Raw genomic sequence first — 27,270 nt, 5'->3', positions numbered from 1 at the left:
AAATTTTTAGGTAGGTCACTTTTGGAGATGAAAGCAGAAAGCACTGTTACCTGGAATGGACTATTTACAAAATCGATTAGATTTTAAGTGAAAACGAGGTCAGACTTTGTGAAATAATTCAATAATTCAAGATGTGAAAATGTCTCGTCAATCCAATACTACCGTATGAGTTCATTAACCATTATAATAGGAGATTTCTCATGTCAATTTTGTCTCAGTGCTGCTAAACGTTGTGTTAGCTCATCATTCTCCGCTGTCGATGTTGAAACTTTACCACCAACTGATACTGTTGATGGCATTTCCATATTCAGTTCCAAACTGTAATTTTACATTTTTGCATCGAGGAAAAAATATGACGTGAAAAGTATTCTTTGTTTTTCTTCACGGTTAAGTTTACATAAAGATTAAAAATATTTGAAAATTATGTTGTTTCATTTTTTATTTGAATATCATCCCCAAAACTTTTTACCCACCAATAATCAGATATGCTGAAATATCAAATACAAACAAAAGCAAAAAAAAGAAAAAAAAAAGAGTCGAGGAGAAAGGTGGAGTAATTAGAAAAGAAAAAGAAGACACCATTATGCTATCAAAGCAATAATACTGCACATATCTGATGGAACGATGAATTAGGGTTAAAAATAGATGCGTGTGGTAGGATGATTAACATGACCTAAGTTATATTTGGTATATAGATGCAATTTAGTAATACTAATAAAAGTTACGTTATCATACCAAGTTAAGTTATCTTACAATCTTCAACTGGTCATGTAAGGTGAAAAAAGGATAAAGTCCAACAACCAGTAGGAAAGGAAAACGTACCCAGCCTTATCTGCCGCTTCTTGGATTAAAGCATTAACTTGTGCTTGAGGTGTATTTAACGTTGTCGTGGCTGTCATCGAACCTTCCATTGTAGCAGATTGTACATCTAAATTTTCGAAATCTTTCTCGAAACGATCCATCAAATTTTGCACTTTTTCCAAATTCATTGAGCGTAAAGCCGATTCCATTGCTTTCACAACACCAGACATACTTTGAGTTACACGCTTTTGTGTAGCGGCCGTCTGTGAAAGTGAACATTTTACACCATGCCAAATAATCCTAAGCCTTTTTTTTTTTCATATGGAATGCACAAGCAGTCTGTACGATGTTTCATTTCCATCAAATGTATTGGGAATTGAAGTGAATAAAAGAGTGAGAAAAACCATAATGTACAAAACTTTCGCGATATTAATGTACTACTGTATTTGAAAATATACTTTACAAAATAACCGAATAGTGCCTGCTAATTTCTTAATGTTAAAAACTGATTAATGCATACAAAGACAAAACAAACTTGTACACGTGCTGCTACTGCATCAATTCGTGCCGACATCCTTAAATAATTCAAGGCTTCATTCTTTTTGCGTATTGCATTTTCAGCGTGTACCTGCGCTACTTCCATATTGCCTTTCTGCAACAACGTGTTAATTTAATAGAAATTCTTTGAAGATAAAAGTATCACAAAAAATCAGAAAAAGCAAAATCAGTGCATGCGTGAAACTCACTGATATCATAACTTGGAATCGAAAGAAATGCCGTGTGAAAAAAAAAGAACCTTTATTGCGTTTGTTAATTTCGTCTTCTCTGCTCTTTCCTCTTTTTCACATTTTTTTGAGTTTCGCTGCAGTTCTTTCGAAGCAAACTTCAAATTGAAAAGATGATCTAAAAGTTCTGCGCAAAACTTAATAAACAAAATATTAGAAAAGCAGATAAACACTACTACCAACAGTTTGACTAAATAGATAAGTAGAGTTGAACGATAACTTCTGTATATAAGAAAAAGAAAAGGTATGTTACAAGAACTAGAGAATAGACTTTCTCTAGTTTCTTCTTTATTCATTCCTTTTTACATTGGGAAAAAATGCACAAGAAAATAAAATAAATATAATGACATAGTAAAATCTCTGATAAAACCTTACTATCTAACGACATCCTATGACTGTTGATAAGATGAAACTTCTAATTTGTTACGTGGAAGCCTGAAACTTGTACATTGGTTTAATTTTTGTATAAATAATTTAAAATAATCTAAAAATGAGAGCAAAAAAAAGTAAAAGTTAAACACTTGAACTATTCTTAAGTCTCATACAAAACTGTTTTGCGTGAGCAAACGACCCGACAAATACAAAATTACTAATCAAAATTACAATAAATATGTATCATGGCCAACCACTAAGGAACTCTATGCAATTCCTTTTCTCAAACTAATGCTTGTCATGGATATTTGTTTGTTTAGTTTATTTCATTTCATTTATTATGCATTGCAATTGAACAAATAAAATAAGTTGTTTATATAAAACTAATGAGTAGAAATAATTTAACAATGTTTATGTATCTTTTTTGTACATTATTTTTGTTTAAATTTGCATATTTGTAATAAATATATTGAACATATGCCAAAATGATAAGTTTGTAAATATGTATGCGAGAAAATGTTTATATTTATGGACTTATTATAAAGGAATATATATACTCTATGAAAGAAAAGATGTCGTTGTTGACGAAGTCCATTCATAAAAAAAAGATAAAAAATTAAGTAAATTTATTATCACGTAATAATAGTACTAAACGATACGTTGTTGTATAAACCATAGTGATAGTAATAAACTTGCACATGATAGTGGTTGCTAGATTTGATCCGAATTTATAAATATAATTTGATTAATTTAAGCTTATTTTCAAAAAGTCAGTTTTCGACACCAAAAGGAACTGATTAAAATATTTATTTTTATAAATGAGACATATATATAAGTTTACTGCTATCATTAAGATTTAAATTAATAATTCTGTCGCTGCGTACTATTATTAATAAATTCATTTAAAAATTTTTTGCCTTTCTTTTCTCTTTTCTTCTAACCTCCTTCCCTCTCTTTTTGTTCTTCACCATTCAACTTTATTCTTTCTTTTTTATGAGCGAACATTTCGTATTTTTCCTTTCACAGATTATTTATTTTTTGCTAGCCATTACATTTATATAATTTATTTAAATTTTATTCAATTCAGTCAACAAAACACTTTCATTTCTTTCAAATTATTGTAATTTGAACACAACACAAAACATTTTGGTGTAAAAAAGAAGAAAACAGAAAAGAGCAGAAATTGCAACAAAATTTGATACTTTTTCAATAATTACACAATTGCAAAGAGAATGAATTTAAAGGAATGAATGATTGTCCTCATTAGTTTCTTCAGCCAAACTGCCAAAATGAGAAGAATGCTTTCCCGCATTTGACGAATAAATATACTAACTGACATTCGTCTACATTTTCCGTTTACTTTACATAGGTTGATAGTAGTAGTGTTTATGTGTGACACTTTGATATTCTCTTAAAATGATTTCTCATTTCAGATAATTCAATCACCCTTAGTTTTCATTGGCAACTAACTTTTGTAATTACCAGAAGAAAATAACGATGATTTTATATATTTTGCAACAATAAAAATAAAAAACAATAATAATTATATAGTAAAATAATAATAATAATAATAATAATAATAATAATAATAATAATAATAATAATAATAATAATAATAATAATAATAATAATAATAATAATAATAATAATAATAGTAATAAATAATAAATAAATAGATAGATAAAAATAAAGCAGGATTAAGGAAAGCTTTATCAGGACTGGAAGACAGTTGGAAAATGAAGACAGTAGGTAATTGTAAAAATTTGAAACCTTAAAATGAACTATGTGAAGAAGGAAGATTATGAAGTTTATTATTATAATAAGTATGTATGTTGTTTATTTATTCCATTTATCTTTTAAAGAGCAATGAAATACATAAATATCACAAAGCAGTAATAAATATTTAAAAATAATTAGTTAAGCGAATAGAAATAATAGATAATTTATAGCTGGAATAACTATGAGCGATGGATATCGATCTGCGGAATGTTTGAAGAATTTCTGTTTCCCATCGCTGTTTTTAATGTTCATGCATGATAAATTTGAAAAATGGACGCAAAGCACTGAAGTCTCCTGACCTGAGTGACCTTAGAATTGAAAATGGACGTTAGAGAATTTTTTTTCTCTGTACGGTCGGTACTGCATTATGAAGAATTTCAATACATTTGGATATTTCACTAAGTTTGTTATTTGTTTTGCATATAATTTCAAAATACAAATCGATTAGAAATGAAAATGACACTTTTTCCAGACATTGTGAGTGTACCATTTCGATAGTTGGAAAGCAGTGGCGGTGTTATTGCTTGTCAACAATGGTGCTACAATGGGACAACATGCATTTGGCAGTCTCACTGCTAGTAACAAAGCTTTCAAATTTGTTCCACATCCTTTCTTCTTCTCTTATACTCGAAGCAGTTCTGCTACAATCATATTAATGTTTATATCATTCAGGAAATTTTGATTTTCAGAATTTTTAATAATTTCGAATTTTCATTATATGACCCGGAGGCTTATTTATTAAGGTATGATTGTTAAAACCTCAGATGTAACGGCACGATTATTAAAAGATCTTACATGATTATCAATTACTTTGATTGTTTTCAGTTCCTTTATTCGCCCTTGTAAGTTAATCACTTACAGTTGAATGGTGCATATTCTGTTAACGGTATGATGATTGTTATTTTTGAATTCGCTGAGCCTCTCGAAAAGATTGATATTTGCAATTAGGGGATGGTTTTAGCATTATGTGTTCCTGTCTCTCCGTAATTCCACAGTTTGGAAATAGCTTTATTGTTGTTGTACAATACCGGCTTATACAATAAGAAATGAACAGTGAATATTACTATACCAACAAACATGTTCACTAATTTCCCTTTATAACTGTCACTCGCCACTATTACTGTTGTACTAAGCCATTTGTTGGAAGTAAATTAAGTAAGTAAATGAGTGAGTGAGTAAGTATTGAGACAAACTGAATCGAAGCTTGCAATATGCAAAAAACTGAGCTAAAGCGATGATTTTAACTGCCTACATAGTGTCGGAGTGTTTTATGGTATTATGTCAACTGCTTATAAGAGTGACTGTCAGACTGAACGACTTTCACAATATTTCGAATTGCAAGTAATTAAGTTTATGAGAGAGAAAGCTAATTGAACAAGCAGCTTGCAACCTTCTAACCATCGGATATAAGTTTGACTGTCAAACTGGAAAATCCTGACAGTAAAGTGGACGCAATTTATAAAATGTTAAGCAATGTCATATTCTTTGTCAACAGATTGTAACATTTTAAACAGTGCACATAAGCTTTGCTACAATTGCAAGTTGAGTGTTGGGTAAATGATTGCTTAACTGAGATATCAAATTCAAACAGTTTAAAATTTTTATTTTATAGATTTAATACAAAATTATTTTAAGATGTTATAAAATTCTTTCGGTTTCTCGACAAGCATTCTCTTTTAGTAAATGTTAATTAATTCATTTTAGCCAGAATTAATTTATAACTTAATTTATTTACATATTTTGTTAGTGTTTAAGTTGTTTGGTCCTTTTCTTTTGATTTTAAATTAGAGGAAAATTTTAAATTCAATCGATAGTTCATTTTGAGAGAGATTGGGTCCATTTAGTATTTGTGATGGAGTGAGAAGGTCATTTTGCAATGTGTATGAGTGAGGGCAAAGGTCACTTTGATATAAGTATGGAGAATGAAGGTCAGTGTAACGTTGTGACGACCATCTGTGCTGTGGCTTTTGTTTACTTCCACTTTGGTATGTTTTGTCCATCGGAGATATTCAAAGATTTCAAGTTTGGATGGCAATTCTTTACTGTTGATTTTTTTTTAATCAGTATTTTTGAAGGAGTGAGATTACTCTTGAATACTGTCTAACTAACTATTCCTTTAACATCCTATCCATGATCATTTCAAATTATACTTATGATTTATGTAGCAAGTTGTGACTCATAATGCAGATTATCAGTTACGCGTAATACAGTTGTAATGTTTACTTAATTCATATAATCGAACTTATACTTAGCTTGTCTGCCAATAATATTAACCAATATACTTTGTTTAATTTCAATTTAAAAAAATCTTGAACATTAGAAATTGATGTAATAAGACTAATTATTCCACCTTTGGCCTTGATTTTAACCAGAAAGAAAGTTTTGAATTCATTCAGTAACTCTTCTGCTCACTTGTTTATCAGTTTCGCATATATGAAGGAGCGCGAAGGTCATTTGGACGTATCGCTTGGCGAATGAAGGTCATCATTAGTATAATGTTCTGATGACCTCCTGTACTACGATCCCCTTATTTTGCATTTCCTCTCATTTATTTATCCATTTAAGACATCTCGGAGATTGGAATCCAGATGAAATACATCAACCTTGTTAGCTTCAGTTAAGCTGATTTAAAAGAAACTTCATTTTGTTTAATTTTTCTTTATTGTCATTCTTAATTTCTACCATTTTTTATCCACAATTTTTCACTTTTGCTCACTCAACTTATTAATTTAATTTCAAATTTAGATAAATTAATGACTTATTTCCCAACAGACTTGTCATAATCATAACAGTTTAGACAGAAATGGCGAGACGGAAGAGTGTTGCATAACGTTCCTTAGCTTTTCGCATTGTTCCCGCTCTTTGAGTTCCTTTGTTCCTCTGAGACATCTCGGGGAGAAGGCAATTGGTGTATATGCAGAATTCCCGAATGACTACTTGGGACGATACATGTTTCTCGCTTTTTTTCGACTTGATATCTTGATTTTTTTTTCTTGTTAAAAAAAGAAATTCATTTTCCACATCGCCAAGAGTTTTTTGTACTGTTTTCTATCCTATCCTTTATTTCATTTTATATTAGTGGCCTAATTTTGATATTTATTCACGTATTTTAGCAGTGAAAATTTACAGTTCAATTCGTTCTATTGTTCTATTCAGTTCGCATGAAAAACATATGTTTGGCATAATTACATCAATTTAGGGTGTACAAAATATCGAAATTTTAGTTTGATTTTTTAAATTGATTTAATCAAATCATATTAAGGTATAAAATTTCCGGCATTCTGGGCGAAATCCAAACGGTAGATAATTAATTCTTCAGTACATTTTGCAAGAATGATTCGGGGTTGGAATACCATACCTCAAGCATTTGTTGCTTCATTGTTTACATGGGGTGTTACTGCTCTTGGTGCAGCCGTTGTTTTCTTTATTCCGCCATCGAGTAAAAAGCTACTTGGTAAATGTGTATTTTCAATTTTTTTTTCAAAAATTTGCAAAATTGAAAAATTTTCATTTTCTAAATTTTTTAATCTGAATTGAAGAGAACTTAATTGTTAAGCTTCATTTAATATTTTCTTTTCTTTACAAGTTCCAAATATTTTTCTTTTTTGCGAAATAAATAATGAGGGTAATAATTTGTATAGACAATGAAGTTAAGGTTCTATAAAGAATGACCACTAGCAACTATTATTTCCATTTAAGTTAATAAGGTGAAGTGACGAACTTAGATTTGGTTACAAAGATTAAGTTAGGAGATCGGACAAAGGAATTATGATTCACCAAAGGTTTAATTTAATATTTATTAAAATTAATAAGATGTTTAACTGCTTGTTATTTGGTCTAACTAAGTGAATAAAATTGTGATTCGAATTAAGCTTTTTTTTTTCTGTTTTATAGATATAAGTTTGGGTTTTGCTGCTGGAATTATGATAGCAGCATCATTTTGGAGTCTGTTGGCACCGGCAATTGAATTATCAGAAACAGAGATGGGATCCTTTGCATTTCTTCCAGTAGCAGTTGGTTTTGCTGGTGGTGCCGCTTTTGTATATATTGCTGATCGAATAATGCCAAGGTAAGTAGGTCGACTGATGTTGTACATGATGATTTTGTGCACAATTTCAGCAGCATTTCATTTTATCAAACCAAAAAAGTTTTTTCAGAAATCAAATTTTTTGAAGTCTCGAAACTCTCATGGCTCAAAAATTTTTGTATATTTTTCATAAATGTTTTTGATTAGCCGTTCAAATAGAAATATGAAAATTTGATTGATGGAGACATAACATTTTTAAAAAAACTTTTTTTTTTTTTTTTTTTTTTATGGGAAAAATTTTGGACTTCACAAAAAAAGCTATTATTTTTTGATTCAATTTTAGTTGTGTGCTTTCGGAAATATCAGTGGTGGATCTATTAAAGGAAGATGTCACGGTAGTCGATCCCAAAGAAGTTAAATCGCTGGATGCAATTGTTGAAGAAAACATATCAATGGTGAAGCTTAAGGAAACAAACGATAATATTGCACGGTATGGGTCTACTGCAAAAACATCCGGTCAAATAATTCGTCGGCGAACTGCCAGAAATAGGTGTGGGCGTCCATTGGCTCTACCGTAATGGAGTTGGCCTTGCTTGAAACATGCTTATACAAATTTTCATTTTTTTTTTTAATAGCAAAAATCTTTCCTGAGCATTAAAAAGCGCTGAAATAATTATGCAGAATTTCAACTCTTTCCTTCTTTTTCTTTAAACCTCATTACACAATAAATTGTATTTCTCAGGTTTTAGCGCAAAAGATCATTTCCGAATATTTTCTTTTTGCTTTTTAAATCATTAACCTATTCATTGCTACATTTAGTTTGCTACTGGCAAGAAAAGAGAATTTCGTTGAAATCTTCCTTTGGTTTCAAGATCTGAAGTTGACAGGAAAATTACTGATGTAAAGCAAGTTTAACTGAACCTATATGTGAATAGTTGATAAAGTACAATAAGCTCAGATTTACGTCTTGTTGTGGTTAACAGAGAATATATGAATATGGGGAATATGACATACATATGTCGGGAAATTTAAACGGGCCACAATGATACCGATTGCTTGAATAAATTTGATCTGGAAAATCTGCGCTACTATTTTTATTACTTAAAACACACGGATAATTGAGAACTGACATAGTTTTGGCAGTAAATCACATTTTGATAATTTGGTACTTAACCATTTATGCCGACGTCATATTATATTTTATTCCAGATGCTTATTTTTCCGCAGCATTTCTCTACTATGAACCTTTGCATGTAGGTTGGCTTGTCCAAATGATCAGAACAGTTGCAGTCTATATCTAGAGCGAAATAATGCTGCTATTTTAGAATTCATCAAACGAATGATTCCACAGCTACTACTAACAACACGGATGGAAGTACCTCAGATGCGACAGCAACAGTAGCAGTGATGGAAAATGGCAACCGAGCAGTTGATAAGGAACAAGCTTTTATCACATCTATCTCGTGGCGACGCATCCTTTTGTTAATTATTGCCGTTACGGTGCATAACATTCCGGAAGGTTTAGCCGTTGGTGTTGCATTTGGTATGCTTTGGTTTTATGCGAATCATTTCTTTAAATGCATTGTTTCTTTCTTATATTTGAATCAGAATTCTTCCGTGTTATGTGTGTTACGTTCATATATTTTTTTTCCAGAGATTTCTAGGAAATTCCACATGACACTTTCAGGAAAAAATTTACTTTTATGTATTTAGAATCAAATATTCATCCAAGTTTATTTATTGGAATTTTCTTCTACAATTTTTTTCCTCACTTGTTTGCTTTGGCTTGTCTCTCTTATCTCCGATTTGAACTCATCCAACAAAATCTTGTACTTTTGTATGGACTGAAGTTTAAGTATATTGAATAAACTAATTCCTTCAAATTCTCTACCAACTGGCAATTGAAATCTTCATTTTGTCACAAAAATTAAACTTGTTTATATGCTATCGGGAGAATGACCGATGTATTGATTTTTTCCAGTTCACAATTCATCTTATATTAGAATCAACTTTTAAACTTATTTTAGGTTCTATTGGGAAAACATCTAAGGCAACATTCGAATCGGCTTTTGCATTGGCACTAGGTATTGGTTTGCAAAATTTCCCGGAAGGATTAGCCGTTTCGCTTCCACTTGCTGCTTTTGGCCATACTAAAATGAAGTCTTTCTTTTACGGGCAACTATCCGGTTAGTTTTTAAAACCTTTTTCTATGTTTTTCTTTTCTTTTTCAAGTTGCAGTTTAACTTTAAATGCAAACAAAATTAAAGTTTGAAAGTTTTGGTATCAAAAATCATCCTTTTTTTCTTCTTTTACTGGGCAAAATTTTTCATAATGGCTTAATAACGGCTGGATTTATTGGTACAATTTAATGGCGAAAACTGCTTCAGGAAGATGATGTTTTAGTGTGCGATATAGTAGTTACTCTAGGTAATACTTGAACGGTCTTAGTAAGGCTGTGTCTAATAAAGTCAAATATTTCTCTTTTAATTTTTAATGAAATTTTAATTTCTTTCGAGATTTTTGTAGAATTTTTTGTAAGATAAGTTAAATGACTGCAGATTATGTAAAAATAATCTACTCCATTCGTATAAAAATGTAAGTATCCTTTCTCAGGGCGATTTTCTTTCGCCAAGGGCTTCAAAAGCTTTTTTCTTTAGGTATGGTAGAGCCATTGGGAGCATTAGCTGGTTCAGCTGCCGTGATCTTAATGGAGCCAGTTTTGCCATATGCGCTAAGTTTCGCTGCAGGTGCAATGATTTATGTTGTTCTGGATGATATTATACCGGAAGCACAACGAAATGGTAATGGTCGATTAGCATCTATAAGTTCAGTTATTGGTTTCTTGATTATGATGGCATTGGATGTCGGTTTGGGTTGATTATAATATTAGCAATAGTCTTGAATCTCACTTAATTTACTTTTGCCAATTTTGTTGATTTTGTCAAAGTTTCATTTTTTTACATATTTTTTATTTGCTTTTAAATTGTGACTTAGTCTTGTTTTGTTTAGAAACTATAAATATTAGTCTTTTCCTTGTAGTGATTCTGTTTACGAACATTTTGGATAAGATTTAAGGTAGATAAGATTATTGTGGACTGATAATATTAGATTTTAGAGAATAAGATAGGAGGTATCAAGACATGGTTCGTTACTATAATTTAGAAAAACGATACTAATGTTTTTAACAAGTAATATAGTTAAAATTTGAAATGTTTTTATAGAATTACCAGAAAAATTTTTGAAATGTTACAATGCTTTCTGAGTTCAAAATTTCAGGAAATTTGGCTCTCTCCAATAATGATTTGTTGTATTTATTGCTTTATTTTTGAAATTTCATTAGTTTTATGCAGTGTTTAATACTGTCTTACAAGAATTACTTTTTTTTTGAAGTTCAGTTCTGCTTATTTTTCATCTCCTTTCTGATATTTCTGAATGGTATTACTTATTAGTATTTCGAAACGATTGAAATTGTTACACTATCCAGGTTTTCAATTTCTGGTATTAATTACATGAAGACGTGGATTAGCCACGTTTCTAATTATTTATTATAACTGAATTGTATTAACTTATATTCCTCGGGATGTTCCTTTATTCAAAAATATGAATCAAACGATTCATTATCATAAACTAACAGGTCGATCGCTTTTAAAGCTCGATTGGTTGTTCGAATAATTATTATCATTATTCCTTTCATAATATTTCACTTATATATCATTGTCAAGTGTTATTACATATCAGCCTTATTTATTCATTACTTGCAGTGAACGTACAAACTGTATAGAAGTGACTTTAAAGCAGTAAGATTACTTTAAAACTTTTTCTTATCACTTTAAAATCATTTCTATACGGTTTACACGCCTATTGTTCGTTCTTTTTTTGTATAAGTTATATAATCGATTCAGGATATTAGAGCCTGAAGGGAAGTATTTATAGTTGGTGATAATTGCACTAACTAAAGTATAGCGTAACTGATGGTAAAGGAAGGCAGTAACAAGTACTTTTATTTCATAGTGATGCTTTTATATTGTTTTGGAAGAATGATTAAATTGTGCAGATTGTAAAATACCGACTATCAAATTGTTTAACTGCAGACATTATTATTGGGTCATTAGTGGAATATTTTTCATGAGATGAAATTGAGGTTTTACATCTCACGAAGATTACTAACGGCTCATCCGCACTTGAGAATTCTTTTTTCTTTGCGTCTACTATGACACTGAGCTAGCCTTCAGAAGAGCTGTAATAAATCTCTGAGAAATGAAGTGAAATCCTATGCTTCAATCTTTACATCTCTTGGGAAGTATCCCAACATTCCTTAACTGATCTTCGTTATTACAATTTCCTAATTGATGACTTTGCATATAAGGTATTGCGCATCATTTTACTTATAGCATATATATGCATCCGTCAAATAGGAAATAAATGAAGTTTATATAGAATGTCATATACTAGAAGAGTTTAATTAAATACGCAATCATGATTTGTATCTCGTACGTTGGTTGATACGTTAACTGTACCTCCATACCTCCAGGAATCGATGTTTTGTCTTGAATGCTTCATTTCTTTGAGATTATCATTATTACCGATTAAAGCGTTAAGCATCAAAATTGATACAGTTTATAACGAGGCGAATGGTACTTCCATACAATTTGTGTCAAAGAAATTTTTCTTTTTAAAACATTGAGGTAGTAAATTGGGAATCGCTGACTACACCAAATCGTACGCATTTAAAAGCATACTTAACAATTGCAGCTTGCTAGCGATCTTAATTTCATGAAATTTTTTAAGAGGTAGTATTTGAAGGTTAACAGCACTTAGTTTTGAAAATGTAACTCCAACTACTGTACAATACAAACTATTCCTTGCAAAAGTACATGGGTCGAATTTTTTTCTCGCACAGATTACGTCACCAGTTGTTTGCTTGGTCCACAAAAGTAGGCAAATATAGCAGATACTCAAGGAACGACAGGCCCATCAATTCATTTCTTTCACCCGACTGCGCATATGTCTCGTCAAAGTACTGAGATAAATAGTACGAAGATAACTAATTTGTTAACATCTACGGTAAAGCTATTAACATAGTTAGATTTGTTTTGAAGATGTCATCACTGAATGTATCTGTTACGTGGCACATTCATAAAATATTTGATTTGTTAATCAAGGATTTCAAAAATTTCATGAGCAAATTAGTTCAAGATCTTTCCAATAACAATTTCAAGAAAATTGACTAGGCGGTCAAAAATGCAGAAGAAAAATCAAGCAAAAATATGGTATAAAATTATTTTTTTTCTACCTCCTTAAGTGCAATGGGCGAGTAAGAATCTTAAAGTGTGGAAAGCTTTCTTACTCGAAAAAAAAGAAAAAATTGATAGTGATTTGTAAAACAATTCAGTTTCACTTGTCCCATTAGGTTCATACTGATTGAGAAACAAAATTAATAAACGACTGATATCGAAGACTAATTTATAGTACTGGAATTTCAGTTGCATTTCATGAGAAAAACTTTAGAATTCTTCTGTTTATTAAGAGTAGAGAAATAAGGATCTCTTTTCTAGAGATATTAAAATAATAAGCTTAATGATTTTATCGCAGAAGCTAACTGAACTGGAGAGATTAAGGAGGAAAAGCTTAAACTGAATGAATGTTGATTGCTGAAACAGCCTCCTTTTAGGCATCAAAATATGAAAAATAACCGATTGAGATAAAATATATTAGAAACTTATAACAGTAAAACTTTATAGTTGAATGAAGATGTCAAAAGCTTGCCTATTAATAAGACAGTTATTATGTTGTAGTGACAAACAGAGAGAACTTTTTTCGTCTTGAACAAAAAAACTAATTAAACATGTACACGTTCGGTAATTCCAAATGATGTACACGTGTGTCCTAAACGCGTGTGACCCGCTACTTTTTGATTTCTCACATTGCATATTTCTGAGTCCACTCACGAGCTAATTGATTATACCTGCAATGACCAACTTGTTTAGTCTCTCAAAATTATAGACCTAACGGAACAGAATAAAAAAAAAAAAGAGTCACTGTGATATAATCTAAATTTTACTCGTTTCTAACAAAACTGATATCCGGATAACGTAGATAATACATACAACACCAAACACCAGACCGCGACAGCACCTCGAACTTTGAATATAAAAAGTCCGTCTAAATTTGCTGATTGCATATGCATACGATTATTCCAGAATTGACGTCGTCATTCCATAGTTATATAAGTTATATTACGTCTTCAAATTTAATAAACAACATTATGGCTAAAGTTTTTCCGAAAACTTTCAATTCCCCTTGGCATCATCAGATCTTACTACTTTTTTCGTTAGTATGAGAAAATCTTTATGGGTGAGATGTTCACAGAATTATGAATAAAATAATTAAAAATTTCGTTTACATAGTTTTTTTACGTATTTTTACATAGTGTTCCTTAAAAAAAAAAATACCTACCTATCACGATCTGTTTTGTAAACGCGAGCAATTTCCGGTACCAGCGGATCATCTGGATTTGGGTCGCAAAGAAGCGAACAAATCGACAGAAGTACTTTGGAAATAGTAAGTGCTGGCGACCATTGAGAACGCAATATATCCAAGCAAATGCTGCCGTTGCTGTTGATATTTGGGTGATACATGCGCGTTGTAAATGCTACCTTCGGCGGTTTGAATGGATAATCCGTTGGAAAATGAATTGTTAAGAAGAAGACACCACCTAAATTCTTTTTCAAAAAGTATAAACAAAAAAGCTTTCAAACTTTCAACTGATTGGAAAAAAAATGCTGTGACATTTTTTAGGTAGGAAATATCCTTTGATTTTTTATTTCTTAGAAAACTTAATGATTGAATAGCTTGTCACACATCAAATTAACTTATCATATATTAAGCATGAAACTTATATGACCAACTTATCATAACTAAGCATTGTAATGGCGACGTAAGCTAATATAAATATCACGACTCGAAATATTTAAGAAACTTAGAATGTTTAATATGCTTAAACAGAAATCTGAAACAAGAAGTTTGATAAACTACACTCTGTATACTGTATGAATCTAAAATTTATATACCTTGATAAGGTGATTCAGGTGGACCCATTATTGTCGCTTGCCAATGAAACAAGTCGTCACCAACAGGGCCTGCACTGCATTGCGCTGGCGGATCACGACCTAAATCCTGAAGCTCTTTCTGGATTCGCTTAAGTGCCATTTTACACTGAAGCAATGTGTTCGACCGGTCCCAACACTGAGATATAAAATGTTAGTAATTAATTTCAAGATTATTTTATAAAAAAGTTGACAAGTGAAAAGTCGTCACAACATCAGGAATAAGTTGAAATGAGATATGATACCCTACCAATTCTTAGGGCTTATTTTTAGAATTAAAGCAAATATCAACTCCTCCTATACATCTGATGAGTCTTAAAATGACATATTTAATCGTGATAACAAGCAGAAAATCCGTTGTACATAAAAAGTGTCTTAAAGAATAGAAATCAAAAATAGCATGAAACGGCAGATCGAAATTCAAGACATATACTAGAAAGCACATTGAGACAATGTTATGCAAGTATTTTGAACATTTTTTGAGAAATTAAACCTTAAAGGGGAAGGCACAAGTGAAGTAAAATAATTAATAAGTAGATAAGTAAAACTGAACACTAAGAACCATACAACTCTATTTCAAAGTATATGTTTCTAGTTTCGGACTTGAAAAAAAAAAGAATGACTTCCATTTTGGATTAAACCAATAACCATAAAACAATACAGGGAAATTGGCATCTCATTAGGAAGAAATCACAACAAATGCAAATTTTAAGCTTGAGATATTATACATAAACTGCTCCCATCATAAAGAGTCAATTTAGATGAAATTCAATCAGGATACCATCTTACCACGACAGAGATGGAAAGATGGTTGGTTCAAGGAACTCCACAGCTATCAATAAATACTTCAACAGATCGAGTAATTCAAACTGTGACTTAAATTAATGGATTAAAAGGAGTGACTTGACAAAACTTTAGTATTTAACATCTATTGAAGAATATATTTCACTTTTTTTGACATTAATTATGTCATCACAAGTTGTCTTACATTAAACTATCAACATCTACTAGTAAATATAAAATGTATCATGTGCTGCAAAAATGCAAACAGATGGACGAAATGAGCGAAATCATTGTCAATCAGCAAAAACGGAAAAAGTGAACGCAGAAAAAAACAAAACATTAAAAGTAACGCCACAGTGGAGTGATACGACTATGTTAGCTTGGAATAATGAACTGATCAAGGGAACAAGTTTGCATTATATCACTTCCAGAAGTGCAAATGCAAGTACAAGTACAAGTTCCACTTCTATGTACACGCATAGAAAAGTATGGCAATCCGTTGTATCTCACAAATCTTGTTACCCAGCACTAATACTATTACTACTATTTATTAATATAGCTGGATAACCTAAACCTAAATATAGTATTGTCAGAATTAGCACATCTGATGACAGTTATAAAACAATTAAATATATGGAACTGTAGGTAACTAACGTTACAATTGTAAATCAGTTACAAAGAAGCTAAGTCGAGGAGATAACATCCATTTCTAGCTTATGTCAACCCCAACCCAAACATTGGGGAAATTGGTTTAAGCTTTGGTTTAAGCTTCGAAACCAGTTCCCATAGAGTTTCATAAATTTCTATTCTACTAACCATGTTATATAACTTGTTGGAAGTGACGGGCTAATGTGCGATAATAAAATACAAAAATTTGTAGAGTATTTGGTATTTAGTGGAAAATTCCATTTTTCTTTCTGTTAACACTGAAAGAGATTTTTTTTTTTTTTTTTTTTTTGAGAGAGAATTTTTCAAAACAAAAGTCGGAGAGAAAATAAGAGGAAATTTCTTGATCAAAATTTTGAGAAACCCATCACAAAAAATGGAAAATTTTCAGAACAAAGTGAAAAAATTCCGAAAATAGACATGAAAGCTTCCAACAACGGAAAAAATTCGTTCCGGAATTTATAATTAAAAAATATGTCTAAAGCAGGAAACGAAATTAAAACTTAAATACGGTTGCTCCCTTTGCTTATTCAGTAATCAATTCTCAACTATTTCTTGCTCTGCCTTCTTCATTCTTTTTTCTCTTATGCACACAATCCGGACACCTAGACACGATGACGTCACCATACGATGACATGATGAATCACTATTACTACAGGGTTAATTGAAAATACTTCTTTCTCCGACCGGTTATGATATCATCTAAATAAAAAGGCTGCATGATATCATGTTAAATCCGGAAAAGTGTACAAAGTGCAGTCCTCTCATCGCAATAGCAAGTGCATCGTGCAAATACTTCGCCACTACCACTACCTCATTTTTCTGCCGTAATATCAATTGCAAAACGAATGATCAAACAAGGAATTACCGGATGTAAAGAAATGATACGCAACCTGTACTGCAACCTAAAATCCACCGCATGAACCAATGAAACGCTCCTACCATTCATCATTCATCTATCTACATTCTCCTATTACCACATGCAGGCTTTCGTCTCGAAAGTTAACTTCATTTTGAAATTAATGAAATTTTCAAATGAAATTTATTTTAAAATGTGTTTGAAATGATTACATTCCATGACAGTTCATTTGTTCACCATCACAAAGCAAACTTTTAGCACAGTGAAACGAATTCTTGTTATACGATTGAAATTTTTATCAGTGTGAATTTTTTTCAACAAAACCTGCAATTTCTCACAATTGGTTTCGTATTCTGATATTTAGCATTTGCAAACTTTAATTTAGTTCAACCTTGATTTAAAATAATGATAATATCAATGAAGCATTTAACTGTCTTAGCAACTCCTAACTGTCTCATCAACATTACAAAAGTTAACATACATATTTCTATTCAAATTGTCAAATACACTAATTTTAAGTTTTTATCCTCCAAAATATTAAATTAACCTAACTGAATTAATAGAAAATATTACAACATTTTAGAACCGAAACACTTCGATACTCCAACAAAGTTGATGAACAGTGTAGTGACATCGAGAAACATAACAGATCATCCTTTCCGGTACTTACAGGCATCCTTTCCGGACGAATTCAAAGGCATTTTACTTTTATCGTGACTATTTCGGTTATGGTTTCATTTTTCTCCAACTGCTAAAGTTCTCATTAGTTACCTTTGGCTTTGTCGTGAATCTATATTGTTTGTCATGATTTTTAACATAATTCTTCCGTAATTTGTCATTGGTTTGAGATTTAAACTTATTATTAATGTTAATCACTAATAATTGCCGTAATCCCTACTTGAGTAACTTTTATTTGTCATATCTTATGTTTTAGATAATCATACTATAAATGTGGCCAACTCGCGTATTATCGCGTAGTGTACGTCGAACATATATGGAATTAGACTTTGCTAAACACGTGCCAAAAGAATATGTGGGAAAAGTGAAGCGTACAGTTCCTAAAAAAGTTTATACCAATCGATACGGTGCACCTGATATTGTGCGTTGGACGTAAGCTTTTTTATATGTAGAGTAGTTAAATTTTTGAACATTTAAAATCTTCAAAAATTTGACGAAAATATCTTCAGGTTGCATCCCGATGATTACGTACCATCCGATGGACGCCCATGGGAATTAGAAACATTTGAGAAAAACGTACAACGAGCACGTGAATATCACCAACACAAATTAATGCATAAATTCTTTGAGCTAAGGTAAATTTCTTCCATTTTCTTTCGAAAAAACAGTGAGAGGCACTGAGTTTCCTTTATTTTCAATTAGCTGAATAATTTTCATAACATATGTCCTAATAGGAGCCTTAATCAGTGAACTTTTTATTGGTTAAATGGCAAATACTGTAAGTCCTTCTTGCTATAAACATGCTTTCAAAACCTTTCAAAATGAGATTTAAAATTTTTCGGCTCCCATATCTGTGCTACTACGTTAGTCGAATTGTCTGTGGGTTTTTTCTTTTGGGAATTTGAAATTTGGTTTGATATAAAATGTCGTTTGATGTATCAGATTATATTGATTTATAAATCATCAATATACCTTATCCGGTGTCGTCATCAGTGCTCATTAATGTCAAAAAAGTAATTATGACCTTGGCCTTCGCTTATGATAATTTATCAACTAAAATGTTGATTTTTTTTGCAAAAGGTCTATCTAGTTTTTCATTTGTCGTTTATAAGCTACATGTGTTATAATAGGTTGGATTTAAATCTTCGTTATTTTAGTCAAAGAAGCAAACAGTATGCCATCGACGGCATTAGTCTTATTTCTTTTCTCAAAATTTTGTTTTCCTACTGATAATTGACAGTATTTTAAGACATGAAAAAAAGGTGGCCATTCCAGCGGAAGAATGGACAATATTTCCGGGTGATTTGGTGCAGGTGATGATTGGAAAGGACAAAGGCAAAACGGGAGTTGTATCACGTGTTAATAAGGAAACCAATGCTATATTTGTGAAAGGACGACATACCGTGAGCTTTAATTACTATTCTTACCATTAATAATCGATAAAATATTAAAAAAAAAATCTTACTGTTACTAATCTTTTTATTTATAATTACTACAAATTCACCTGTAATTTTTTATTTTTGTTTTTGTCTAGTCGGGGAGCTGTAATCCGATGATTTTCGTTCTTTATATATATAAATTTAAATTTTTTATAGAAACTTATCAACGATTCCGAAAACTTCAGTGACATGGATCCTCTTTATCGACAAATTGAGCAACCTTTATATGTTCATAAGGGACAAGTGAAGCTAATCGACCCAAGTGATAAGTATGTTGTCAATCGAAATTTAAGTGATTCAGTTCAGCTGTTTTTTAATTAAAGTTGTCTATGCGATATCTCTTTTTTTGTCTAGTCGGGGAATTATTCCTTTATATGATTATTCAACATTATTGTAGGTTACGCATAAGCTTGCATTGGCTGTTAAAGAAAATTCACATATTCAACTGTCTACTGCTCTATTCATTCATTCGGTTGACATGACATCATTTTTCTATTTTAGTGAACCTTGCGAAGCAGCCTGGGTGTTAAATGAGGAAGGGAATGAGTATATCAGGATCAGCAAGAAGTCCAAATTCCAGATTCCAGTGCCACAATTGGCTCAAGTTACTTCAGAATACCTGAGTCCCGATCGATATGTTGGTATGTTTGTTAGGTTTTGGAGTGATTGTAAGTATTCGAAAAGATGTAGTTATAGATGAATAATATTTATCTGCTAGCTCCATTGTAATATGAGACTAGAATCCATACATCAGCTTATGAGATGATTTCTAGTCACTCGTGATGAAAAGATATTTACTGAAGTAGTTTATCACAAGATTCTATTACAGAAGTGGAAGGTAAGGATACACCTGCAGAAATTGTCCTGGAAAAAACCTACAAACCTGTACTCAAATCATTTGAGGAAGAAATTGCAGATGCAATGGGTATTCAAGATAAGCGTAAATTGCAACCATCATATTGGTATTGATCTCGTGTGCATATCATAAAGCAAGGTTTTACTTGTGATATTTGATGATTAGAATTGCAGTAAATTAAATTAAGAGGTCAAGCGCATAGAATTAAAAAAAGCGCAGTAGATTTGAGTCTGAATAAAATCAATCGATAAATTTATTGGATTATGCTTATCACTTATAGGTTCAGTTATTTGAAAGTACAGAAAAGGTTTTGCGCATTAGTTCACAGTAGATGACATATTTTTTGTTTCATGTTTGAAAAACATTCAGATTTAGGAATTGTCTTTTCAATTCCTTGATTTTGATGAAAATCATATTCTCCTTAATCACTTGGTGGTTACTTATTATCATGTTTTTATCGATCATAATATACATCGATTGAATATACCTTGTATAAATTAGTGATAAAATGATAGAAACTTTGTCACATATAGGCTTCACTTCCACATAGAATCCGATAGAGTCATCACATGACAAAGACTTGACAATATAACGAAAGAATAAGTATATTTTTGTATTTTTAAGCAAGGTGGAAGTATCTTGCAAAAAGCAAATAAAAAAAAAAGAAAAAACTGCTATCATTATTTCGGATTTTCCTCGACTTATCCATAGTAGGTATATATAGTTTTTTTTTTATTGTAAACTATGCATTACTATTGCTTGCAGAATCTCCTTATAATTAATTAAGGTAAAATTTCATATATCGGCCTTTTAATTTTAATTTCCCCTCTTTTCACGTAATAGAAGTAAACTTTTGTAATTACATGTGAATTTAAGGAGGTTGTTGCACATAATGTTTATTTTTTTTTATCATTAATACTAAGAAGCGAGAGTAACATGATGATTTGTGCATAACCGTTTCATTTTTTAAGTGATGAAGGATTAAAATATAATGTATCGTTATGCAGAATTTCGGGTTAATTTTCCTGCTTAGATCTTTCGGCCAGTGAACATTTAATTATGCTTGATTTTCGCGTTATGGATATGGTATTTGCTGTTGTTACTTATAAATTTATGGTTAGGACAATCGGTTTTGATATTTTTTCTAATTTATTGTTAAGAAAAAGGGATTAGCTAGACGAATAATTTAGCTACGTCTTTTGGAATTGTTTTTTGAATATGTTAAAATGTATGATAAAAAATTTCTTTACCTAATTATGTTTCTTAACTGGTTTGGTTTGAAATTATACACTGAAACTATACGTACACCGTTTTTTTTTTTTTTTTTTTTTCGACGTATTTTTCGAATAGTCTTACAACGCATATGACACATTTCCGTTTTGGCATGTACAATATCATAATTTTTTCTTTTCAACCGAAAAAAAAATCTTAAACCAATAATGTTTTGTGGTGGAACTATGAAAACTTTAATTTGAAAATACGGATAATAATTTGATTAGAGATGACCATTATGCTTATATTCACTTTTAACAACTCACCAAATCAATGTTTTTCTAAAGATTTTGCAACATTTTCAAAACAATATCCCATTGTTGTGGATTGGCATCTGTGACATTACAAGTGATTGACCATTCATTCAATCCGTTCAAATTTTTAATGCTTCCAAGTCAAATTTGCTGTTGCTTTTTTCTTTATCTTTTCAGGAAACTTACAAGAATATGCCAACACATATTTTTTTCTCTAATCAACAGTATAATTTATGAAAGAATATGAACATGAATATAATGAAATATTTGTTGCATTTAATTTTCATAAACATGCATGTAAAAAGTTGATTTTTCTAAATATCCTATATCGATATCAAGTATCATATTCATTCTTCTTGAATTTTTAACAAAGGCAAAACAAACATTAGTCAAAATTTTGAATCATTTTAAGCATTGGTAAACTATTTGCAGAATGGTTTAATACTATCACTTGAGAATATCATTCTTTCTTATATCTGTAAAATCGTTAGGATCATAAAAAAGGAAAAACAAGAAAGGACAAATCATCAATATCAACTGATTAAAAATAGTCACATAAATGATATATATATATATATATAATGCATTCAATCATCACGTTCATAATCAAATCCCATAAATTCATAAATGTTGTCATTTTTGTAAATGTTTATCGATCGATTTTGAACATACAGAAAATGTCGTAGGTCTGGTTCAACAATTCGATCCGTGCAAACAATTTTTTCCAAACGACTAATCTTTTCGGATGTTCCTGAGATAAGAAAAGAAAAATTAAGAGTAAAAAAGAGAATAGAGGATGGCATTTTAATTTATATAAGCTACTAAAATACAGTTATTTTAATGAGTGAGAATTGTTAATTTCCATTTATTTTTATCTGTTACAAGCAATCGAAATATAAATTTTAACTTACAGTTAATAAAAGTTTCCCTTGTGTCTAGAATAGAGAGAAAGGAGAAGAAAGAAAAAAAGTGGTTCTGTCAAGATGAATTCCATAATAGATGAAATTCTGTCAGCTGTCAACTACTATCATTATCATTGTAAGTAATACATAAACTTAAAACAGATACTTTTATAAAGGATATAACAGTATTATTTTGGAAAACAAGACTCTAATTAACTTCAGTAGTAAAGATATAAGTTAGGAACATGGAAGACTACGATATGTATTCCTTGCTAAGTTTGTTCATCTATCCTTTCTTTTTCTAATAAATAACCATGAATTTCACTTAAGCTTCTCAATTTCAAAATTTTTCCTGTTTTTTGGAAAAATCATAAATGATCATACCAGCAATGAAGAACATGTACGGTGGACAATAATATGGTTTATCATCTCGCATTACTTTTCTCATCTTCGCATTTGGCAGATGAAATGTTTTTAAATGTTTCCAAATTACTTCCATTAATTCCTCACTTCCTTCGCTTGACATGAAGAAAAGAATTGCTAATAAATTCATTTCCATTTCTCTGAATTAATCTTTTCATTTATTTTTTTCTCATTTTTACTGTTTTTATTTTCTCACAATTAAGATATTCAATTTTTGAAAAAAATTATCTCCATTTTTCGCTTTATTACTTTTTAAGTGATATATAAGAATTTAAAGTAACTATGAAATCACTCCTAAGTCAAAAAAAAAAAAAAAATACCAAATAATTTAAGGAGATATAATTTTAGGAGAGATGATTGAAAGCTCACAAAAACATTACTATGATCTCAACAGTATCGATACTTAATCATTCATATTGACTATTGCTATCAAATGAATACGTTCCATTGATTTATCATGTGATCCCGATAAATCTTGATGGAATTACATCCAAGGATTTAGTTAGTAATTTGATAGATTACTAAGATAATCATTGTTTTCATGATAACATAATTCATATTACAATAAATATTATTATTATTATTTTACTTCATGTATTAATTTGAAAAAAAATGTAAATGAAGAAAATGAAAAATTTTGAGATCAACAAATATTCGTAATGTATTAATTATTAACATTAACATACTTGTACAAATTTAACAATTCATTTAAACAAGCCATAACTTCAGCATCTATGCATGTTAAGGTTGGCATCATCATACTCCAATCCCAAAAAATTTGTTTTATTGCGGGGAAAACATTTTTTAAATGTCTCAAAAATCTCATTCCACTATTTTCAATGCTAGGATGTAGTCCTTGTGCAACAATAAATTCAACTGCAGAATTCAACAGTTTTGTATTCTCGAATGTTTCTACCTGAAATATAAAGAAAACTTTTCTTTTTATTAATTTGAAAACATAATTTTTATAAAAATTTAATAGAAACAAAATTAATAGAAATTAATAGTATTAATAGAAACAAAATAACTATTTTATAATGTAGTTTCCTTCGAGCTTATTCAAATCCTTAATGGTAAACAATTTTTTAAAATAAATTTAAGAAAAAGTTTCTCTTTCATGAAATTTTTTCGTAAATTATTAAAAACAGAGAGAAAAAAAATATATAACGACACACACACACACATTTTCACACGCCTTAACATACATACAAATAAAACTGACATTTACACCAGGATATCTGTGAAATCGAACCAATCTTACGTTCAGATTTTTAACAATCAGTTGAATTTCCTTCGTTGGACAACTTCCATTTAAATCAATCAATCGAATCTAAAATACGTTTAAAAAAAACAATGTTTGATTTTTTTTTTTTTTTATGAGCAATAATTTTATCCAGTTATTTTAAAATCAAATTATAATAAAAAAAGTCTATTATGATATATCAGTCAACGACTGCACAATTGTGTATGTATCAGTGTATCAACCTTCCGGAGAAAGTCGTACCAATCTTTGAATCCATCCGATGATTTAAATTATCAATGGTTGTATAATATCTGTGACACTTGATAAAAGTCCATTTCGAAATCTTATCATAATCGTAGCAATAGATGATGATAATAATAATGATTGAATCATATAAAAGTATGATGGAAGATTTTTCCGAAAAACTTCAAATACATGATAATGATGTAAGGATTAATTAAAATTTTTAATCAAATTATTTGGAGTAATTCATGATATGATCATAGGTTGGCTATGCCATCGCATCATCAAACAAAATTCCTTTTCTAATACTCATAATGTTGCCCTAACTTTAATTAATCTATTTAGTATATGAAAAACTAAAAAAAAAAAAAAAAAACCTGTGCATCTGATAACGCTGGGAATAAAGCTTCAAAATCGTCATCACTAATACCTTTCTGTTGACTTCTATAGGAAAATGCAGTTAACAGAGATGCATTTGATAAGAAAAATGTTATGTCTGAAATTTGCGCATCCGATTCACTTACAAGCAAATAACGTAAATCGGATAAAAATTCTCGAACCTAAAATATAAAATATAGAAAAAATTTTTATGAATATATATATATTTTGAAAACACTAAAAAAATTGGATTTAAAATCAAAAACATTATAAGATAACTTAGGGAAAGAAAAATTTTCAAGAAATTTTAAAGTTCGATATATTTCATAAGAAAAATTATTTTATCTTCAAAAAAAAACAAAACAAAAAGTATTTAAATTGCACCAAAAAAAAAAAAAAAAAAAAAAAAAACAAAATGGAAGAGAAAAATTAATAAATGTTAATCAATTGATGATTTTGTTTTCAATCAATATTTACCATTTCTGTGCTAGCTTCTCTCAAAGCAGTAACTAATTCATCCAGTGGATTCTCATTGAATAAAACTTCAAGTATAGCTGGTCCTAAGGTACCTAAAGCATCCTTTCTCTTTACAACCACCAGATGACCCGCCGTAGCAATCTGTCGCTTAGGGTCCTCACCCATTCGTTTTGCATGTTTCACTCGCCATAGCAGTGCTCTTTCTCGTAGAAACCCAATTTTTTTCTCCCTTACCCAAACTGTAAATTGATCACTTCTTAGTGATTCCTGAGCCATTCTAAATGATATTAATTAGTATAAAAGTAATTTACAGAATAAAAAAATGGAAAAAAAGGAAACTATCAAAATCAAAGGCTATCAAAAATTAGGAAATATTGAAAAGACTTTTTTTAATTCTTTAATTTTACTTTGGAATGTTTCTTGTTTTTGTTTTTGTTTTTTTTTTTTTTTTTCAAAAATAATAACTAATATTGCATAGAATAATTTCATATTATGTCATTTTGTCATGATAACTATAATAATTTCATAGTTTTAAGAAAGAATAAAAAATATCTTTAAACATAGAAGAATAAAAAATTTGTTTATCATTAATGAAAAAGCGAAGTTTTAATTACAAATATATTTTATTAAGTAATAACTCATAAAAAAAAAAAAAGTTATTTCTCTTTTTTGAAAATTTATAGAAGAATTTGAAATTGATAAAAGAATTGAAGAAAAATTAGAAATGGAAGTTTAGGAATTAATTTCAACAAATCGACAAACCTCTACAGTAGCAATAACGTTTCGAAAGACTAAATATCTGTATATAAATCTATACACTGATCGTTGATCTCTGATAAGAAAATCCCTAATAATTTCACCGAACCAACAAACCTCTCACTAGTGCCAATACTACTAAAATGAGCAATAAATCATAGAACCAAAACTCTCAATCATATCTCTGTTTACCGCTTAACTTGACCTTTGACATACCACTTCTTTCAGTGGCATTTTTTCCTCACATACTGTTTCATCTTCTCTGTCACGAGTATTGAAATATTAAAAAAAAAATAGTAATAAACTTCAGAAAATTTTTTTTAATTAAATCAGGTGAGAGACCGCTATCCTTTACCGGATATCAACAACATACGTTCAGAAGTTAGAGAACGGAAGACGTTTTGCATTTAACAACAACCGGAATTTTGCATTTTAACATATTAATTACTGAGCACTAATTCGGAAAGTACTATTTTTACATCATACAACAGAATATGAATACTAAATAATGGATGATTAACATTCCCAATCCTACAAACTGTTCTCTGAGCTATATCATATCATGTACATTTTCCGGTGCATAACCGTTTCCGTATTTATATATCATTGAATCCTTATCCGAAACTGATATGTACAGAGAAGAAATTATGTAAGAATTCTTAGAAAAAGCTTTGTACCATAAATTGCTTGAGTTTAACACTCTGTTCGTTTCATTTAGAACCACTTAGGTTGATGCTTTTTAAAATATTTTTATATCAAATTTCGAAATCAAGTGTTTACACTCATCCTAATGTATTTTGACTTATCCTGACGATTATTTCAGAAATCTTATAAATTTTTAAAAAACATGATATAAAGTAGAAAAATGTCATAGCTAAACTAAAGCAATACGTAGAAGATATGTCACTTCTATGAAGATATGTGAAACAGTAACCTGTTAACCTGATTTATTAATGTTACGGATCGATTCTATCATGAAACTTTTTGCATTATCCCCATTTTTATTCGTTAAGTTGAAATTTTTGAAATATTGTTTTGTCAAAATAGACCATCTATATTTGTTTGAAAAATAATACTTTCCTTTGCAATATGTAAAGTAAAAATATGTCTCACCTTAAACTTTACTTTTAGTAAATACGACACCATTATCTTATTCCAGACTATTTTAGGG

General features: G+C 30.1%; 6 protein-coding genes across 7 annotated transcripts; 3 read left to right on the top strand and 3 right to left on the bottom strand.

Annotated features, from left to right (window-relative positions):
- Window positions 1–203: 203 nt before the first annotated feature.
- Bma-did-2 lies at window positions 204–1,974 on the bottom strand (the record flags this gene model as incomplete). 2 transcript variants are annotated; one of them, XM_043080996.1, is made up of 5 exons in its annotated part: window positions 204–318; window positions 823–1,064; window positions 1,337–1,453; window positions 1,598–1,713; window positions 1,962–1,974. In XM_043080996.1, the coding sequence occupies 5 exons, from the start codon at window positions 1,972–1,974 to the stop codon at window positions 204–206; spliced, it is 603 nt and encodes a 200-aa protein (XP_042936930.1). The 2 variants fall into 2 exon arrangements, with proteins under 2 accessions (XP_042936930.1, XP_001896640.2); XM_001896605.2 differs by having other exon boundaries at window positions 1,598–1,704.
- Window positions 1,975–7,070: 5,096 nt separating this feature from the next.
- Window positions 7,071–10,642, top strand: Bma-zipt-11 (ZIP Zinc transporter family protein; the record flags this gene model as incomplete). The annotated part of the gene is made up of 6 exons (XM_043080995.1): window positions 7,071–7,191; window positions 7,632–7,806; window positions 8,108–8,254; window positions 9,090–9,307; window positions 9,792–9,950; window positions 10,422–10,642. The coding sequence occupies 6 exons, from the start codon at window positions 7,071–7,073 to the stop codon at window positions 10,640–10,642; spliced, it is 1,041 nt and encodes a 346-aa protein (XP_042936929.1).
- Window positions 10,643–13,683: 3,041 nt separating this feature from the next.
- Window positions 13,684–14,973, bottom strand: Bm5108 (ubiquitin-conjugating enzyme E2-17 kDa, putative; the record flags this gene model as incomplete). Its single annotated transcript, XM_001893741.2, has 3 exons — window positions 13,684–13,729; window positions 14,221–14,479; window positions 14,835–14,973. The coding sequence occupies 3 exons, from the start codon at window positions 14,971–14,973 to the stop codon at window positions 13,684–13,686; spliced, it is 444 nt and encodes a 147-aa protein (XP_001893776.1).
- A 938-nt stretch (window positions 14,974–15,911) lies between these two features.
- Window positions 15,912–16,737, top strand: Bm864 (Uncharacterized protein; the record flags this gene model as incomplete). Its single annotated transcript, XM_001893742.2, has 2 exons — window positions 15,912–16,139; window positions 16,711–16,737. 2 exons carry the CDS (start codon window positions 15,912–15,914, stop codon window positions 16,735–16,737), a joined length of 255 nt encoding a protein of 84 aa, XP_001893777.2.
- Window positions 16,738–18,127: 1,390 nt separating this feature from the next.
- Bma-mrpl-24 (KOW motif family protein) lies at window positions 18,128–20,264 on the top strand (the record flags this gene model as incomplete). Its single annotated transcript, XM_001893743.1, has 6 exons — window positions 18,128–18,288; window positions 18,366–18,491; window positions 19,106–19,259; window positions 19,452–19,564; window positions 19,797–19,936; window positions 20,125–20,264. The coding sequence occupies 6 exons, from the start codon at window positions 18,128–18,130 to the stop codon at window positions 20,262–20,264; spliced, it is 834 nt and encodes a 277-aa protein (XP_001893778.1).
- A 2,000-nt stretch (window positions 20,265–22,264) lies between these two features.
- Bm11292 (Uncharacterized protein) lies at window positions 22,265–25,619 on the bottom strand (the record flags this gene model as incomplete). Its single annotated transcript, XM_001893744.2, has 6 exons — window positions 22,265–22,428; window positions 22,964–23,142; window positions 23,689–23,918; window positions 24,225–24,332; window positions 24,866–25,048; window positions 25,344–25,619. The coding sequence occupies 6 exons, from the start codon at window positions 25,617–25,619 to the stop codon at window positions 22,265–22,267; spliced, it is 1,140 nt and encodes a 379-aa protein (XP_001893779.2).
- Between the last annotated feature and the right edge of the window lie 1,651 nt (window positions 25,620–27,270).

This window comes from Brugia malayi (assembly GCF_000002995.4).
Source record: "Brugia malayi strain FR3 genome assembly, contig: Bm_v4_Chr3_scaffold_001, whole genome shotgun sequence".
Lineage (NCBI taxonomy): Eukaryota > Metazoa > Nematoda > Chromadorea > Rhabditida > Onchocercidae > Brugia > Brugia malayi.
This window is presented reverse-complemented; position numbering and strand designations above follow the sequence as displayed.